The following is a 17569-nucleotide window of genomic DNA, read 5'->3' as shown; positions in this document are numbered from 1 at the left end:
CTCACAAAGACTTCTGCTTGAACACCAATTCTGCAGACTCTTATGCCCCAACATCAGCCCGGTAGAATGTTCCCTGAGGCCTTATGAAGGTCCTTGCCATGTGCCAACAGGTTCCAAGACCTTTAACTGTGGAACAGCAGAGCTGATGGGCTGGTCAATTTCCCCCTTCTGGGCCACGGTGGGAGAGCGGACAAGGCAGTTCTGGCCCCCCATCCGGAAGGGTTTGCAAATACCAGTGAAGGCCAGGAAGAAAGAGGATGAAGACCCTGCAGGCTCTGGCCACACCAGTCACCCTGACTGTGAGTGGAGACTGCCATCAGCAGTGGGTGAAGGTGTCCTAAGACCATGGAGCTTCTGCAGGGAATAAGGCTATGTTCTGCGAACTTCTAAATACAGAAGTCTCCCCCTTCCTCCCTGTCCTCTGGAAGCTTGGTTCTGTCGTCTTACCTATGGTCCTGTCTCCTCTGGGGTCCACCTCCTGAGCCATGCTCAGCGCCTCTGTCGTGGCGATGTCCACGTTGCAGGGGACCACCACCAAGTTGATTGTCTCCTGCCTCTGAATGTACTTCTTGATGAGTGCCTTGATCTGATGGAAAAATAAAAATCACACAAAGGAAGGGGTTATCTTTGGTTAACCAACAGTCCAGCTAGACAGGTGTGTTGGTGACAAGCCAACTTCCAAGAGCATGACCTGGCTTTTACTCTTCTGGGCGTGGATGCGGCCAGCCCCCTTCCCCAGACAAACTTGTGCCATCTGCCTTTACCGGGTTCTCTGCTGTTTCCCTACACCCCTTCAGATCCCCCCCCCCCCACTGATATTTCTTCTTTCCTGCCAACTCTCTGGTCCCTGTAGCCAGACTAGAACTCTCCTTCTTCTCCAAGGCTCTCCTGTGATGCTTCGGACAGTCTGCCTTCTCTTACAGTGTTTGGTGTGCGTCCTGTTTGCCCTGGGAGTCCGGGGGTACCTTTGTGAGCTCTCAGTACTCATGCCGAGTCCCCCACGGTGCCCGAAGTGGCAGGTGCTCAGTGCTCTCTACCATAGTATCTGACGTCAATAATATCTCTCCACGTGTTCATCCCCAATATCAATGTCTTTTTCTGGAGTTTCTTCTTAGAAGGAATCTAGCTCACTCAAATTTAGAGAAATCCAATAAAATTCCTTAGAATCTATAGGCAAAAGAGAGATGTGGGCAGCACAAGCCTTATGTATCGAATTTCAAAAATATTTTCCCCTCAGACAGTACAAACCAACGTGGAGAAAGTCGACACCTAGGAACACAATTCTGTATATTTGGGTGCAATTCACACAGAGTGTTTTTCTCTTATGATGCCCCATGAAATTATTCTATGTTGCGCAAGGAAATAATCCTGCACAGCCACAAATGGGAAACTTGCGTCATGTAAGTGCAGGCTAGCGTCGTAGAAGCAATTCAGTGATGGCATCGAATAAAGATGACAAACAACGGGAGGCTCCATGAGGTCCTAACTGTGGGAAAATTTCCCTGAGTAAAGTTAACAATCAACTCCTATAAGCTAGTTAATAGCATAAACTCATGTCATAGAATAACATTATGGAATAGAGTCCCATTGAACATGAATTGTCTTTAAGTTAAAATAAAAGTCCTCGTCTTCTTGGTCTCTATTCCATCCCCTACACCCGAGGGCAGCACCTGTTCTGCCGAGGTCTGTAAGCGAGCACCCCACTCCGGGCTCTCCTCCTCAGCACCTCGGACAGCTCAGCACAGCTCTTTGCGGGGGCGGGGGGTGTTTGTTAGCCGGCGCATTACAGAATAAATTTTGCTGCGTCTCTGGTCTCTACCCACTGGATGCCGGTAACAGCCCCTCCTTCCCAAGCCGTGACAACGGTAAATGTCTCAGACCCTGCTGACGTCCCTTGGGGGGGGAGATAGGCTCGGGGTAGGAAGCACTACGGGAAACACACTTCTTCACCTTCTTTTCATGCAATGGACTTGACGGGCACCCCCAGCGGGAGGTCCATTCCAGGATGCAGAGGTTCATGAACACACAGGTGATGTCCCTCGGGGGTCTTTGTCCCAGGAGGGAACACAGACACTCAACAGGGACGATAAATAGAAGTGGAAGGACCAGGGGCGGGGTGTTGGGCATCAGGGAGGGAATCCCGGTGAAGGTGGCCTTTGGGAGAGCTCTGGAGGAAGCGGGAGAAGGTGCCTCATGGAAATCTGGGCAGGGGGAGCATTTCAGAGAGAGGGAGGAGAAGGTACAAAGCTGGAGGGCTTGAGGACTGTCGAGGGCTCGGGTGCGGCTGGAGCAGGGGAGGAACGGGGCACAGTGACAGATGTGGCCCATGAGCTCCTGTGGCCGGAGCACATTGGATGCGGGGAACTTTCATGCTGAAGGACCTGGAGCCACCAGAGAGCCTTGGGGAGCGACAGCCTCTGCTCCGTGCCCTGCGCACTGTTCCCCTGGTCTCCTCCCCAACCGCCCGGAGCCAGAGTCCCAGAGCTGGGGACCAGGGCCGGAGACCAGGGCCAGGGTGGTGGCGCTCCAGAGCCCCCGGGCCCGCCCGCCCAGACCAGGAAGTCTTCCTGTCTCCAGCTGGGCCCGTTCCCAAGTCCCAGAAAAGCTCACCTGCAGCCCGATGTCCTGGGGCTGGTTTCCCACAGGCACCCTGGTGATGCCGGGGAGGTCGATGAGGGTCAGGTCCGGAACCTCGGGGGAGATGATGTCCACGCTGATGAGCTCATGGCTGATGCTGACTCCGTCCCCGGCTAAGGTGTTCTGGGCTGCGGAGGCCGAGGCAGGGGGCAAACCCAGAGTCCAGATTAACGACCCCTCCCAGGAAAAGCCGAGAGCCCCTGGTGCTTAGGAAACACTTCACAGAGGCCCGAGGAGAGGTCTCTGAGGCCACCTGGGGAGCCACTGAACACCCTCACCCCTGCCCCGGGGAGGGGGTGCCATACCATACGCTCACGATGGGATTACGAAAGGGTTCTGTTCCCTTTGTGCTTTTTAGTATTTCCCAGTGCATGTTATAGCGGCTTCAAATACAGCCGCAAATTCTTCCACACCCTTCCCTCCCGAAGGTGAGCCCCTGTGCGGGGGCCGGATGTAGGGACCTCAGTCCAAGGACAGAGATGGTGGGAGTGACTGTGTGTGACCAGCAGGAAGGAAACGCCGCGGCCGGCGCCTGCTTTCTCTCGCGTGGCTCACTCTGCGGGAAGCTGGCCGCCCTGTCCTGAGGACACCAAGTATCTCCACTGGGCCACAGGGTTCAAAGACAGGAGAAACTTTCTGTTTTGAGCTGGGCTCAAGCTCTGCTGGTGCAGCAGGGCGGTCTCTGTCCTCCTAGAGGGTGGCCAACGGACGGACGGGGTCCCTGGGTCGGGGGTCTGAAGGTGTCCATAAAGACAGCCATCGACACGGAGCTCCCGTCCCCTCCACAAGCCAGGACTGGTGCGGGGAGGAAGAACAGACGTGCGGGTGTGGGCAGAGAGCGGCGCAGAGCAAACCTCGCGGCCGGGAGGAGGACGTGTGGGCAGAGCTGAGACAGTCTCCCCCCGCCCCCGACTTCCACTGTCACTCTCCGGCTGCCGGGCTGTGCATGTCCTCGCTTGCCTGTCACCCAGATGTCCAGATGCCCTCGAACAGACAGGGGCCACCAGTAAGTCCCGGGGATCTTGCCCCTTCCTGGGAGCACCCCGGGGGTGAGCTAGAAGAAAACCAGCCTTCCTGCAGGCTGTTGGCGCCACAACCAGAACAGGGACCGACTCAGATGCCTCGTGCACAAGTCTCAGAGCCACGACCTGTTTCATGCACGTGGGGCCCAAGCCGTCACGGGGAGCCCCATGGTTCGGAGGGACCCCCGCCTGGTTTACTAATCTGCTTTCACGGTCTTGAGATTCTTAGTAATTTTGAATGGGGGTAGGTCTTGGGGTCTGACTCGGTGCAGAGCGCCCGAGTCATGTAGCCGGCCCAGCTCCAAGCTTGGCTCCTCGCATTCTGAGCACGTAGGACGCATTGCGGAGCCCGGTTCAAGTCCAGGTTCCGGCCAGGCGGGTCTGGGGTGTCTCCCTGAGACGCTGCAGTGCCCACGAGCCCCCCAGACTACTGGCTGCTGCAGACCAGGTGAGGGCCCAGGGGCTGGACCGCCGAGGGAAACCCGGAAATGAGAGGAGCAGGGGGAGGGGCGGGCATGACGGCAAATGTCACGACACACATGTGCCACGGACGAGGACACAGAGGGCACTGGTCGCTGGCTAAGGGGAAGCATGGAGACATAAGAGCGATGCTTCCGCATCACCTGGCCTTGCTCCTCAGTGTGGGCTCGATACCTCCTCTCTTCCTGCCCCGCCTCCCGGAATTAGCCGCGGGGCCGCCCTGGATCAGAGAGTGAGTCCTGGAGCATCAGGGCTGGAGAAGCCTTCTCCCTCCGCAGGGCGGCAGGCGGGGCATGAGAACCGGGTTGGGGGGGCCGGACTTCTCCGTTCTGGAGGCGGTCCCTCTGCTGAGCCATTTGAGGCCTGCAATTGGGGTTCTGGGGGATCTGAGCCCGGGAAGTCACAGGGAGAGGCCGTGTTTGTGACCAGTCGCATGGAGCCCCTCTGCGTTCCGAATCAGCTTTAGTAATCTGCAGGGCGGTGGCTCAGGACAGTGGTGACCGGGAGAGTGGGGGTGTGTGTGTCCTGTGGGCGGCACTGCCCAGAGGAGGGGCAGCGTGGGAGGCAGGAGGACCGGAGCACGGAAAAGCCTGGGAGGAAGAGGCCCCATGGCCGGGAGGCGGAGAAGGGGACGGGACCGCAAGGGAGCGCCCCGAGAGCCACACCTGCAGAAAGCCCGGGCCTCCTACCTTTGAGGATCTCCTTCTCCACCTGGGAGGGGTCCTGGAGCTGGACCTCCCTGGTGCCGTAGATGATCCGACCCTTCCACGCGCTCTCCTGCAGCTGCCTCTTCAGCTTCAGCACGAGCGGGCACCTGGTCACGATCCCTGAGACAGTGTCCCCGACAGGCTAAGTCCCTTGAAGGAGGGTTTGCAGGTGCCCTTTCCCCCTGTCCCCAGAGAGCTGCCCCAATGTCCCAGGAGTCCTCGTCTGAAGTTTTGGTCGGTCTCCAGGGCTGGGTAAGGACAGAGGCTTGGATTGGGCGGGCACAAAGGGGCACAGGTCCTAGGAAAGAGACATTTGCAGCTGTACGCCCCACCCCCGACCCGGGGCCCTGTGCTCTGTGGTCACTGAGCCTCCAGGCCGACCGTAGCCACCGTCCCCCTCGTGTTGCTCTAGAAGTCACACAAACCCGAGTTGAGGCTGTGTGTCTGAGGGCTCCCTGGACACCTGAGCTGGAGTCCCACCTTGGGCTTTGGCCGCGGGACCAGCCTTCGTCTGGGTGGCCGCAGAGGGCCGAGGACAGATGGATGAGTGGAGCAGTGAGCTCGGCCCCACCCCCTCCAAGCCCCTCACACTTGGGGTCGGTGGGGAGAAGGCAGCTAGAGCCAGGGCAAGAGTCGGGACGTCTGAAGGAGGCTGTTCAAGGGCATTCTTGGGGTTCAAGGGTATTCTTGGGTTTCAAGGCTGGAACCTCCCTGAGCTGCTTGGGGCTGGGCGTTCCTATTGTGAAGTCCTGAGCATTCCACATGTCTATACTGCCGGTCCTCTAAGGGCAGCATCGTCTCCTCCTCCAGCCCAAGCCCAGCAAGAGCTATTGATGAGAAAAAGGTCAGGAACCCAGGGGCCGTGAGGGACCTTAGCCCCCCACATACACACCTGCCAGCCCAGCCATGCGTTGCAGACCTAAGCCTTCCAGGGCCTGCCTATGAAGACGCTAGCCCCCGAGGGATGCCTTGTGGCCCGCGGGTGACCCAGCAGGCTGCAGAGAGAAATTGGCCCAAGGTGCTTACCGCTGCCTCTGGGGAGGGCGACCCCCGACAGAGCCTCCAGCACGGAGCTCTTGCCCGAGCTCTGGTCCCCGATGACAGCGATGGCGGGCAGGGCCAGGTCCTGCTCCACACCCAGGGCCCGCAGGGAGTCGATGAGGTCGATGCAGGGGCGCACCTTCTCCTCGTACTGGCTAGCCAGCCTGTGCTCGGGGCCCTGGGAAAGGCAGGATTCCCATTGTCACTGGGGATTTGGGGCAGGATGCATGCCTCCCCTGATGCTGGGGTGCAGACAGTTCAGCAGACAGGAGGTGGGTGGGCCCCAGGGAGGTCCCCGTGTTCTCCTCTCGCAGAGGCTTTGCTTCCACCGATGTGGGGTAGCTGGCTGGCAGGTGCCTCATTGAACAGGCAGAAAGCACCCGGCGGTGGGAGCACCTGGCCAGAGTGGGGACGGGAACCAGGCCCTGGGCTGCCAAGCAGGGGTGGGGCTGGGAGTGGGGTGGGTTAGCCATGGTGATGCTGACGGTAGCATCTCCTCCAGCAGGGAGGGAGGAAACCCTGGCCCTTGGGACAGAAGCCCCAGGCTTGCTGCCCCAGAGATTGGGTTTATCCTGGTGATTGCCTGAGAGGTTCCTAGGAGACCATGGGGCACCGGCTTTACTGGCAGGATTGGACCAGACTTGTGGGTTTATGGCCATGACTGGGGATCTCACCTCTGGCCGGGAGCTGGAACACACCCTTCCTGATGTCCCTCTGCGTGACCTACCTTTGTCTTCTGTTGGGCCCTGCTTCCTTCCGGCTGCTGCAGGGTCAGGGAGTGGAGCATTTTGGTGAGGTCACCTGGGTCCTGTCCCCCGACCTGATGCTTTCGAGAAGACATCGTGTGTCCTGTTGTCTCTCCAGATGGTGGCGGCTGCGGCTGGAAGAAATTCGTGTCCTTTTTTGGTTGCTGTTGGGGAGGAAACATCTTGGGCTTCCAGTAGGGGCCAGAACTGTGGGCCTTAGCCATCGGCCTTCACCGAGTCAGACCTGGGGGCTGTGCTCTCTGCTGCTTAGTGCCTCGTCTCCTTGACAAACTCTGCAAAGACACAGGAGGGCAGAGTGGCCCACCGTCCCTGGGCAGTCCCCTCCTAGCCCGGACCTTGGCCAGCCTCACCTCGCCCAACTCCACACCATGCACCCCTGCCCGCAGACCGGGGGGAGACCTCAAGAACAAATCTGTTGACTTATTTAATCTTAAATGAGAAAATCATGCAAGTTCTATTAACCTCCGCCATATGTACACAGAATAAATTCCTTTGTAGAGGGCCACGGTGGAGGACTTTGCTTTCCTGGTGAAACACGGGCTCCCTGTCGTCAGAGTAAAGGACACGATCCGCCTGCGCACTGTTGCCATTGGCGGCCAGCAGGCTCACAAGGGAATCGTAGGGACTCGTGCGGCTGTAGGCCTTGCTACGCTCCTTGGCTCTCATCCCCAGAGTCTTATCAGGCCTTATTCTTGTTTTAAGATTTTGCAAACAGAAAGAATTAGTGGTCTCCAGAAAAAGAAAGATGAGATGCAGCCTTCTTGACATAAGAAAGGCAATTTTAGGCCCCGGCCACCCTGGGATGTGTACCTGACCAGCACTACTCCCCCAGAGCACATTTCTTGCAGAACCTCTGGAGATTGCAGAAGAACAGAGCCCAGTAGTGAAGGATTTTAGGGGAAGAGAAGAACGTGAGGACGAGCGTCCACTGGCAGGCCAGGAGATAGAGCAATGCTATCGGGGACAATCCGTCAGGATGAAACTCCCAGGGCTGGTTCAAAAGTAAAGATTGGCCCAGCACGTTATGATTCTTTTAAATATTTTATTTTTTAAGGAATCCCTGCGCCCAGGGTGGGATTCAAACTCACAACCCTGAGATCGGGAGTTGAACGCTGCCCCTGTAGAGCCAGCCGGGCACCTGGTCCAACACACTCTGCAGGTATCACTGCAGGATCTCAACCCTGAGAGTACGCAGACCCCAGAGCAACCGGACCCAGGGAACTGACGCTGTCGCCCCGGGCGGCCCTTGGCTTCCATCACTCAGGACCTGGACCCTGTCCCTTAAGAGGCACACTGTGGTCCCATCGTCTGAGCCCCATCACAAATATGCACGCACCCTTAGCATAAACCTTCCCAGTTCTGCTATTTGAGGGGACCCCGCTTCGGGAAACAGCCCCGGTGTCCTTGGCTTGTCCCAAGCACCACCTTCTTCGTCCTGTTCTTGGGCTGGCTTGGTTGTGCCTTTTGGCCCTAGACAGCCAGCAAGAGGCAAGGCCCGTTTCGGGGAACTGCTTCATAAGCAACTTACAGCGGGGCATGCGGGAGGTGGTCTGCAGGGGTCGCTCATTCTCCACCTTTCCTGGTGGGGGCTCTGGGCCCGGGAGGGGGGGGGGGCACAGCCAACGACAGGGCAGAGCCACCGAGAGACCCCGGGAAGTGAGTGTGGAGAAACACCCACTCGTGGGGCTCACGCAGGGCAGGGCGGGGCGACAGGACCCGATCAGGTTGGGAGCGCAGCACCGTCCCTGAGGTGACAGAGAGCACAGAGGGCGACGCACAGGACCGGGGGAGACCGGAGGCACCCAAGGAGCGAGCCAGGGAGGAGACGCAGGGGCAGGGGAAGGATGGCCGGTCCTGCTCGGGGGTCACCGAGGCCTCCCCAGAGGGAGGGTTTCCTTCCTTCCCTCCCTTTCTTCTGGGGTGAAAGCATCTGAGAGGGACCCTGCCGGCCCCCACTCTCAGCTGGACCTTGCAGGGTGACGGGCTGGAGTCCGCTTCCAGGGGCTGCGCCCGCAACCCAGAGGGGAGGAAACTCATCCCATCATCCCTCGCTGCTGGGTCCGTGGAGACAGGCCCCCTCTGTCGAAGGCACCCCACATTGTGACCAGGTTCCCTACCTCACAGGTAAGCCTCTGAGGGACATGCAGGTGAGGAAAAGGCATTGCCCAGAGTGGTCGGGCGATGGTTCCCAAACGGTGCGTCCGGGCACCCTGAGGAACCTCAGCCAACTTGCAAGGTCGCTCGTGGGTTTTTAAACTTCTCAGGGGGGCACAGAGTCACCTGTTGGACACCACACAACCTGCTGCTGCTGAGTTGTTTGGACCCAACAGCAGCAATTAATTGATAGAACTATTCGGTATTTCTTTTGGTCGGAGGTGAAGGGGTCAGACTCCAACCCCCAGGAACGCACTACTTGGCGCGAGCATTCTCTTGAGCTGCTGGCAACGGAGACCCCGTGGGCTCGGGAGAAACCTTGCCCCCTCCTTAACCCCACAGAAGAATCTGGACTGGGGGGGGGGGGTCTTTCCAGAATAAGGTTCTCAGCAGAGACGCATTTGATCTGCACGGCGGAAGACCCCCGAATCCGCAAACAGCCGCCTCTTGTCGCCCCGTGAAGCGGGTTCCTTCCCTCCGAAGCCCCAGAGCCCCGGCCCTTCTTCTCCGTTCAGATGACACGGGTGCCCCCTGTCGCCCGACCGTCCGGGACGTTCACATCTGTGTGGATTCCCCGTCCGCACGCTGCTAAATTGGATTTTCTCCTGTGAATCTGCCTCGTGGCCACGTGATTCTTAGTCCAGCTGCAAGGACACGGATGGGGCCGGGGTTCTTGCTCCCCCAAAAGGGGGCACCATGAACCAGTCACGGAGACACTCAGGGCACCCCGGACGGAGGAATTTGGGGGATACCGATGCAGGGTGAAGGTACGTGTGCCCGGAGGGGCGAGGAAAGAGGCGGGAGGGGGTTGTGGGGCGGTTGGACAGAGGGACAGACGGATAGGCAGTGCGGGAAAGGGCCCCTGATGCTCCCTGCGTGCCCGGCGGTCCTGCGAGCCCCGCGGTCTCGATTACGGAGCCGCGCGTGTGCAGGCGGCGGGAGAAGATGGGCTGAAGGGCTGGGGGACCGTCCCGGCTAGAAGGCAACAGGCTCGAGACTCCAACCAACAGTGGATTGTTTCCACAATGAGGAAATACTGAAGTTATTCACATTTGGAAAACACATCACAGGGGACGCCCGGGGGGCTCGCAGTTGAGTGTCTGCCTTCCTCCAGGTCAGGATCCTGGGGTCCCGGAATGGCCCCTTGTCTAGCCCCGCGCTCCGGGGGGAGCCTGCTTCTCCCCGGGCTCTCATCCTCCCACCAGTGGCCCTGCACCCTCTCCCCTCCCCCCCCTGCCCCCGTGCCCCCTCCCTCACCCTTCTGGACCCCCACTCCTGGTCCCTCTCCCCCCACTAGTGCTCGCTCTGAAATAAGTAAATAAAATAAAGTAAATATTAAAAAGAAAAAAGAGAAGAAAACGCTTCACAGAGGGCCACCGTCCATGAGGGTAGGTTTTGGACCTCAGCCTTGAGGACCAGCCCCTTGCTCCCCCAGGGCCTGTCCTCCTGCTTTTGATTCTACTGTATCTGGACCTTCTTCTCACTCTGCCAAGCCCCAGGGGAAGCGCAGCCGCGGGGAGGGTCTGGACCCCAGTGCCCTGCGCCCCTCCCTGGCCCCCAGCCCCGGAGCCTGGCCTCTGGGACCTGCCCCAGGCCGGAGTTCTGCGAGCAGCTCCGCAGCCACACAGGCTCTGCGCAGAGGGGAGACCTTTCTATCGCTTTGCAGCTTGTCGACCTTGGACCTGGCCGCTTGCTGTGCCTTCAGGGTTGCTCTACCATCGCCACGACCGGGCCGAGCCTGCACGGCCTCGCAGACCTGTGGGGACAGCTCTCTTCCTCTCACACTAGTTCAGAAATTTTGTTTCTCCTGAAAGCAGAATACAGTTACAAAAATCAGGTTCTCTGGTGTTTTGTCACGTTTTCAGGAAAGAGAAAGGGAGGTGCTTCTCACTTCCCCTCCGTCCTCGGGAGAACCCGGGCCTTCTTCCTGCTGCTGGCGCGACCCGGGGAGCAGCCCAGCACCCTGAGATGTGTTCCCCCAATAATGCCAGGTTTGCCGGCCACGACCAGGTGCCGGAGGAGGCGAGGAAGGACGCAGCCCTGCACACACCCGGACCTCAGACCTCCAGCCTCCAGAGCAGGGGGGGTGGGGGGGGAGGAGACGTTTCTACCATTTAAGGCACCGAGCGCGTGGCACCTTGTTCTGGCGGCCCTGAGACACAGACAGTCGTGGCTGATACTCATCTGTCCCCTGCTAATGCCACTCTCTGCTGGGAGGACCTGGCCTCAGTGTCTCTTTCGAGGGACCACTTTGAAGGCACCCGAAGCCCGGAGACCAGGCTTTAGGGCTTGAAATCTGACACTAGTTCCCGTGTGGGGGTTTCTTCCACACCACCAGACACTTAATTCTTTCATGATCTACCCCAAAATAGCATCTGCCGCCACAGGCTACGGGCTGGGTCCTGGCAGGTGGCTCGTGCGCCCGCCGCACCTCCAGCCCACTGCAGACGCCAACCGCAAGTGCGAGGAGTCGCCTGTCTCTGAGGGCTACAGAGGGGAGGTTCCAGCCACAGCCACCTGGGGTTCAGATAATTTGCAGAAGTGGCTCAGGGAACTCAGAGAACTGACTAGATTACTGATTTATGACAAAAGCCCGAAACTCAGGAACAGTCAGATGAAGAGATGCTCAGGGCGAGGTCTGGGAAAGAGGGGGCGCTTCCGTGCCCTCCAGGTCCCCCGTGTTCACCAGCCTGGAAGCGCTCCAAACCCTCTCCTTTTGGGTTTTTATGGTGGTGTCATTGCACAGACCAGGACAGATGAAATCACTGACCCCTGGAGACTGCCTCAACCTCCAGCCACGCTCCCTCCCCCAGGTCAGGGGGCGGAATCCCGGCAGGACTCAGCGGCCAGCCCCACCCTTGGAGGCTTTCCAAAGTCCTTATTAACATAACAAAAGACAAGGCTCTCTCCACTAGAGAAATCCCCAGGATTTTAGGAGCTGTGTCAGGAACAAGATGAAGATCAAATTATATATATATATATATATATATATATCCCCCCCCCCGGCATTTGTAATATATTGCAGAATGATCACTGCAGTAAATCTAGTTAACATCCAGTCTTGGCACATAGCGACAATTTTTCTTCTGATAAGGACTTTTAGTATCCACTTTCTAAGCAACTTTCAAATACGCACTACAGTGTTGTTAACTGCATTGCTGACTGTGGGATGTAATATACAGCCGGAGGACAAGCGTTAGCTCACCTTGTTACAACTCACAGCATCACAGGGGCGCAGAGCTCCCCCCACCCCCGGATGTGTGAGCGAGGCGTCCCAGAAGCCACCCCTTTGTGGCCGCAAGGTTTCGGTCAGCTTCAGGGTGGGGGGCCGCCTGTGCCTCCAGACTAGCCGCGCCCTCTAGAATGCACCCCGGGCGTGCAGGTGCCCCCTCCCCCACCCCGCGCCAACCAAGCCTCCCCGAATCTCCCAAGGGGCACCTTCAGAAACTTGTCTTTCTGTCTGCTGCCTTCCGGCACAAGCCACGGTTCCCGGGAAATCCTTTGAAAAGGCGCATCTGCTGCAGAAAGACGTGGGGACACGGTCCTCCCAGCACAGCCGCCTGGGGAGGGATGGGCCCCCTTACCTTGGTGCTCTCTTGCCTTCTTCGCAAGTGCTCCTGCACCAGGAGAGTCATCCGGTCCTTCCTGGCTTCCTTTTATATGCTGTGTGGCTCACTCCCCCGAGCATCACCGAGAGAAATGAAACCAGAAATCCAGACCACAGAAATGAAACCAAAAAAGCAGCACGCTGCCCCCCCACCCCCGCCCGGCACCCTGTGACTCACCCTGGAGTTCTCAGCAGGATTGTCCTGGAGGGCTGGGGCATGGGTGGGGGGCAGATGCATGGGGTGGAGAATCGGCATCGGGGATGGTGGCTTCTCGGGGGAGGCTGGTATCAGGAAGAACGTGGACATCCAGGGACGTAGAGCAGCACGTCCTCTAGGACATTCCGCGATGATGGCAACATTCTATTCCTTGTGTCCAATACAGAGGGGCACCTGCGCGGCTCGAAGCCTCCTGAACGAGGCCAGTGAGCCTAGGATCTGACGGTCTTAGTCTTAGTTGGTTTCATTCTGATTGACTCGGCCCCTCACGTGCGGCTCCCACATCCAAGGTGCCTGCAGGTCTGTGATCTCAAAGCTTGGAGGGGGTCCCATGGCAGCATGCCTGAACCACCCCTGACCATCCTCATCCTCTCCCCGTGGGAAGACCTGCAGACCCGAAGGAGGGAACTCCGCAGCTCCCTGAAATAACCTGTTTGTTCAGTGCACACCCCCACACTCCCGGGGGTCCCTGCGCTGGGAGAGCTCTCTGCCGGGCCAGGAAGAGGGCAGAGGCCAGACTGTAGGGGCTCCCAGCTGGGAGCTCAGCCCTGACCCTCCTGACCTTCTGGTCCTGGGTCATGTCCCCCGCAAAAGGGCAAACATGTGCCCAAGGGTCCTGCAGGTCCCCAGTTCTGTGATGGAGTGGAAGCAAGTCGGGTATGCCCATCACCAGAGCATAGCTGCCAGAAAACCTCAGGAGCCCTCAGGATGCCGGGCCTGCACAAAAAAGAGGAAGTGGGCCTCGGCTGATCCTCCCCAAAATCGAAACAAACATTGTTTATAAATCATGAAAAAAGAATCCCAAGCAATTCTTTGTTCATTCATTTTACTTATTGCCCTTGTGGGCAGGTTTTCCTTTAAAGAAGAAAATTAGAACCTTTGCCTTCGAGGTCTTGGGGAGATAGTCTTGGAGATCTGGGCACTGTAGGATCCGGGGTCCGTTGCTGACCCCCGCAGGGAGTGGGCCACTTACCCGCTGTGTGATGCTTTTCTGTTTCGACACCCATGTCTTTCCCAACAGTCCTGGGGCGTGCTCATGGCTTCAGGAGAGGCACCACGAAGGCCCCGTCCAGGCAGAGTGGCCCCATCTTCAGCGAGAGCAGCAGCAGCCCTCCATCTACCGTCCAGAGGGCACCCCCTCCTGCATGTTCCCCCTCCCGGCGGCCTCTCCGGGAGGGAGCCCACCCCGGACCCTACAAGACAGGGTCCTTGTAGCCAGAGGATGGTGACACGCCCAGCCAAGGGGGGAGCACTCTCGGGAGCATCAAAGCACAGACCAGGCGGGCTGTCCGCTCCGCTGGGTGGGGGGTAAGGATGCACCCCCAGCTGGCCTGCTGAGTCTCCGTGGGATGCCAACAGGTGTGTTCAAAGGGTCCAGCCCCCTGGACCCAGGGTGCCCCCCCCCCCTCCAGCGGCCCTCTCCTTCCAATCTGGCATTCTCAAGTGTACAAATGACGCCATGAGGACTGCTCAAGATTAAGGAGATGGAGGGATCTGTGGAGACCGAGGCCCGGCAGGGGTGCGGGGGTATGTGCTGTGGTGGGGCGCAGTAGCGGGGCGGCGGTGGGGGCTCTGCAAGGTCAGAGACCGCAGCCTCCTCCATCTCTGGGCCCCACCTCTCCAGGGAGGCTTACACTGGGCCCTTGGGTCAGGATGGGCCTGAGGACTAGCAGGGGGTCCGCACGGGGCGGGCTGGGCACAGGCACGTTGCGTCAAGCCCTCAAGCACAGGGATGTCCGGCCCCAGGGAGGGCAGAGTGAGCAGGGCGGGAGGAGTCCTCCCCGGGGCTGGGGCATTCCAGCGGCGGACACCCTGTTCGTGGTCAGGAGCAGGTCAGGAACGAGCTCTCCGTTCTGCTTTGGGGTGTGCAGAGTCAGAGGCGTCTTGGTAATGGAAATGCTGCGGGAGGTGGGAGTGGGGTTGTGTGGGGACCCCCACCCCCGTTCACCCTAGGGAGGGGCGGGGTCTGCCCTCCTCCAGGGAGAGCTCACCCCTGCTCTGCCCTGGGAAGGCAGGCTGGGTCCCTAGGACGCTCAGGGCTGGTTGTCCACCCGTGTCATCTGTCATCAGCAGCTTTTCGTTGTTTTTACTAGACTATATTTGACAGCGGTGTGGTTCAAAGCAAAACTGAGGGGAAGTCACAGACGTTCCCCATTTCCCGCTGCCCCAGCACGTGCGTCGCCTCCCCCGGGATGGACAGCCCCCCAGAGTGGTATCTTTGTCCCAGGAGTTGACAAGCCTGCACTGACCCCTCATGACCCAGAGTCCGCGGTTCAGGTCAAGTTCACTCTTGGGGATGCACATTCTGGGGACCAGGGTCCTCCGAGCTCCAACTGTCCCCGCAGCCCCCAGCCCCCGCCGTCTCACACTCCCAGCTACCCCGTCCTCACAGAACCCAGAACCCCAGCCCCTCCCACAGAGGGGCCCGAAGGGGCTTCCCGGTAAGGGGGGGACACAGCTGGGGCGGTGGGGGACAGGGCGCTCCTCAGGGAGGCAGCGGTCCCCAGCGCAGGGGAGGACTATGTCACACAGCCATCCCTCTGCGGGCCTTGCTCTCTGCGGCGAACTCCCCAGTGCGCGCTGGGAGGCAGAAGCTTTCAGGAACGTACAGCCAGAGCTGCCCGAAGAGAACGGGTGGCAGGGCCCACAGGGCCCCAGCAGTGACCCAGGCCAGAGATCTCTGTGCCGACGTTGTGGAAACCATCCCGCTGGCGGCCACACTAGGTAATGGAGGAAAATGAAAGTCTGGGGAGAAGACGTAAGCCTGATGGAGGGACTACAATGGCCCAGGTCAGGGCTGAGGAGGGCGTTCTCAGGAAGCTCTGTGTTGGGTCAGCGTCAGAGATGCGTGAGGGCAGGTCCGGGGCTCTCTCGGGGGCTGGTCCCCAGAGGCTCCGACGCGCCCATACTCGGTGCCCTCGTCGACAGCAAACAGGGGCTCCCGGGGCGGGGTGGGGGAGACCCCGGGAGCCCGAGGGGTCCCAGCACTGTCTCAGGGCGGGGGCGGCCCCAGAGCCTCCCATGCCGGAACAGAAGTCTGGGACCTGCTCGGCCAGGAGGTCCCGAGGTGCACTGAGGTCAGAGAGAATGATCACCCCGGCCGGACCACGGAGGCTCCCTCCTCCTTTGTTTTGCCCAGAGGGTCTATGGGTGCCGGAGCTTAGCACCGGAAGGGAGCAGAAGCCGTGTCCCTGGGGAGGCCATACCACACCCCACAGTCCCGGTTACCTAAGCAGCAGACATTTGCTCTCCCTCAGTCGGAGGCCAGAAGTCCGAGGCGCTGGCCGGCCTGCACGCCCTCCGCGGGCTGGGGATGGGGAGGAGGCATCTGTCCGCTCCAGGCCTCTCCCCAGGCTTCTAGGGGTTTGCCGGCATCTCTGGCTTCCTGGCTTGTGGAAACGTCACCCGGACCTCTGCCTCTGCTCCGTGTCCACGTCCCCCTTCGCATAAGGATGCGGTCACCCTGGCTCGAGGTCCACCCGACTCCCCCTAACTTGCTCTCTCTGTGATGACCCCATTTCCAAATAGGGGCACCTTCAGAGGTCCCAGGGGTTAAGATCTCAACTTAGGAATCTTGCAGGGGCAGAATTTAGTCCATAATGGGGCCTGAGTCACGTGCCTCGCTGGTGGTCTGCAGACTCCGCTGCAGAGAGGCCCTGGCTCCCCGAGGGACTACTGCTCAGGGCCTCGGGCCAGCAGGCACCAGATCCTCCTGGGGCCAGAGACCCAGAGCTCGTCAGCCTGGCTTGCAGGGTCAGTGTGTGCCCGCTCACACTCACCCCTGCCTGTGGGAGGACAGCCCCCTTGTGCCCGCATGGCTGATACCCCTGATACCACCCGGCAATGGGCTGCAGGGCATAGGGTTCACCCATGTGTGTCCTGCCAGGGGCTCGGGGGCATCTGGGATTCCTGCTCCTTCTGACTTCTGTGCCTACAGGGACCCTCCTCTGGCCTGGCTCCCAGCACCCTGCGGCCAAGCCTGGCTGATCTGCGACTCACATGCCAAATGAAGAAGAAATCAGTGCCACAGTAAGTCACCAAGCCAGGGGTGGTTTGCCACTTTGAAGGGTGCTGACATTCAAAGTGCCAGGTGCTGCTGGTTGTTGAAAGGCGTCCTCCTGATAAGGATGCTCGCACACATTCACCCGTCCCAAGTCCTCCCCTTCCACCTGAAGTGCTGGAGGCTCCGGGAGGCAAGACCCCCAACTCGACCTCAGAGCCAGGCCCGGAGTGGTGTTAGAATGGATGCTTGGCCACAGGGTGGCTGCCTGAACCCCAGATCAGAGGCGTCGTTGGACGTCCTTCACCAAGCCTGGGTATCTTGGACACTTGGATCTAACGATGTGTTCCTGGGAATTGCAGGGTATCTAGCTGTCCTCTTGAGAGCAGAGCTTACTGGGCCTGCCGGGGCTCCTCCTGCCGGCCCCGTGGAGTGCACCCCTGTGTTCGTCTGGGTCTTCTTCGCTACTGTGGTGGTGCTCCTGCTGGAAGGCAGACGTGCCCAGATCTGCAGGGTGGATGAGTAAGCTCACAGACCCCCAGGGCTCAGTGGGAGTGGACTAAGGCAGCTTTGCCAAGCCCTCTGACCGCGTTCAGTGTCCTAGGAGAGGACAGCCCGGAAGGAGGGTGTGTTTCGTCGCTGTGTCTTAGGGCACATGCATAGGTCCAATCCCACGTGGCTCTGTCCCCCGACAAACGGGGCTTGCTTCCCCCAGCCTCTCCTTCCCAGGGCACATCCCCGCCTCCCCTCACCATCCCCATCCATTTCAGTCTTCCTGCTCAGGAATGCCTTCATTAGAGAAATTCTGGCATAAACATACTGTGTGCCAGGACTGGATACAGCAAACATGGCTCGCTTGCAGGAGCCCTCAAATGCTCATCAAATCTTGACTGTCGGCCAAGATTCCTGGGCCAGGCCACACCACACCACACGGGTC

General features: G+C 59.5%; 1 protein-coding gene across 3 annotated transcripts in view; it reads right to left on the bottom strand.

Moving 5' to 3' along the window:
- The window catches only part of MX2 (MX dynamin like GTPase 2), a 29177-nt gene extending 16078 nt beyond the window's left edge, over nucleotides 1-13099 (bottom strand). Inside the window, exons 1-7 of one of the 3 annotated variants that reach the window (XM_059392381.1) lie at nucleotides 12393-12499; nucleotides 6878-6926; nucleotides 6615-6767; nucleotides 5873-6065; nucleotides 4829-4966; nucleotides 2611-2765; nucleotides 448-586 (exon numbers count right to left, since the gene is read on the bottom strand). In XM_059392381.1, coding sequence (XP_059248364.1) covers nucleotides 448-586; nucleotides 2611-2765; nucleotides 4829-4966; nucleotides 5873-6065; nucleotides 6615-6728 — 739 coding nt within the window. In that variant the 5' untranslated portion in view covers nucleotides 6729-6767; nucleotides 6878-6926; nucleotides 12393-12499. Of the gene's footprint in view, nucleotides 1-447; nucleotides 587-2610; nucleotides 2766-4828; nucleotides 4967-5872; nucleotides 6066-6614; nucleotides 6927-12392 lie in introns of all 3 variants that reach the window. The other 2 variants (XM_059392380.1, XM_059392379.1) reach the window with 2 other exon arrangements.
- Nucleotides 13100-17569: the final 4470 nt, after the last annotated feature.

This window comes from Mustela nigripes, chromosome 2 (assembly GCF_022355385.1).
Source record: "Mustela nigripes isolate SB6536 chromosome 2, MUSNIG.SB6536, whole genome shotgun sequence".
Taxonomy (NCBI): domain Eukaryota; kingdom Metazoa; phylum Chordata; class Mammalia; order Carnivora; family Mustelidae; genus Mustela; species Mustela nigripes.
This window is presented reverse-complemented; position numbering and strand designations above follow the sequence as displayed.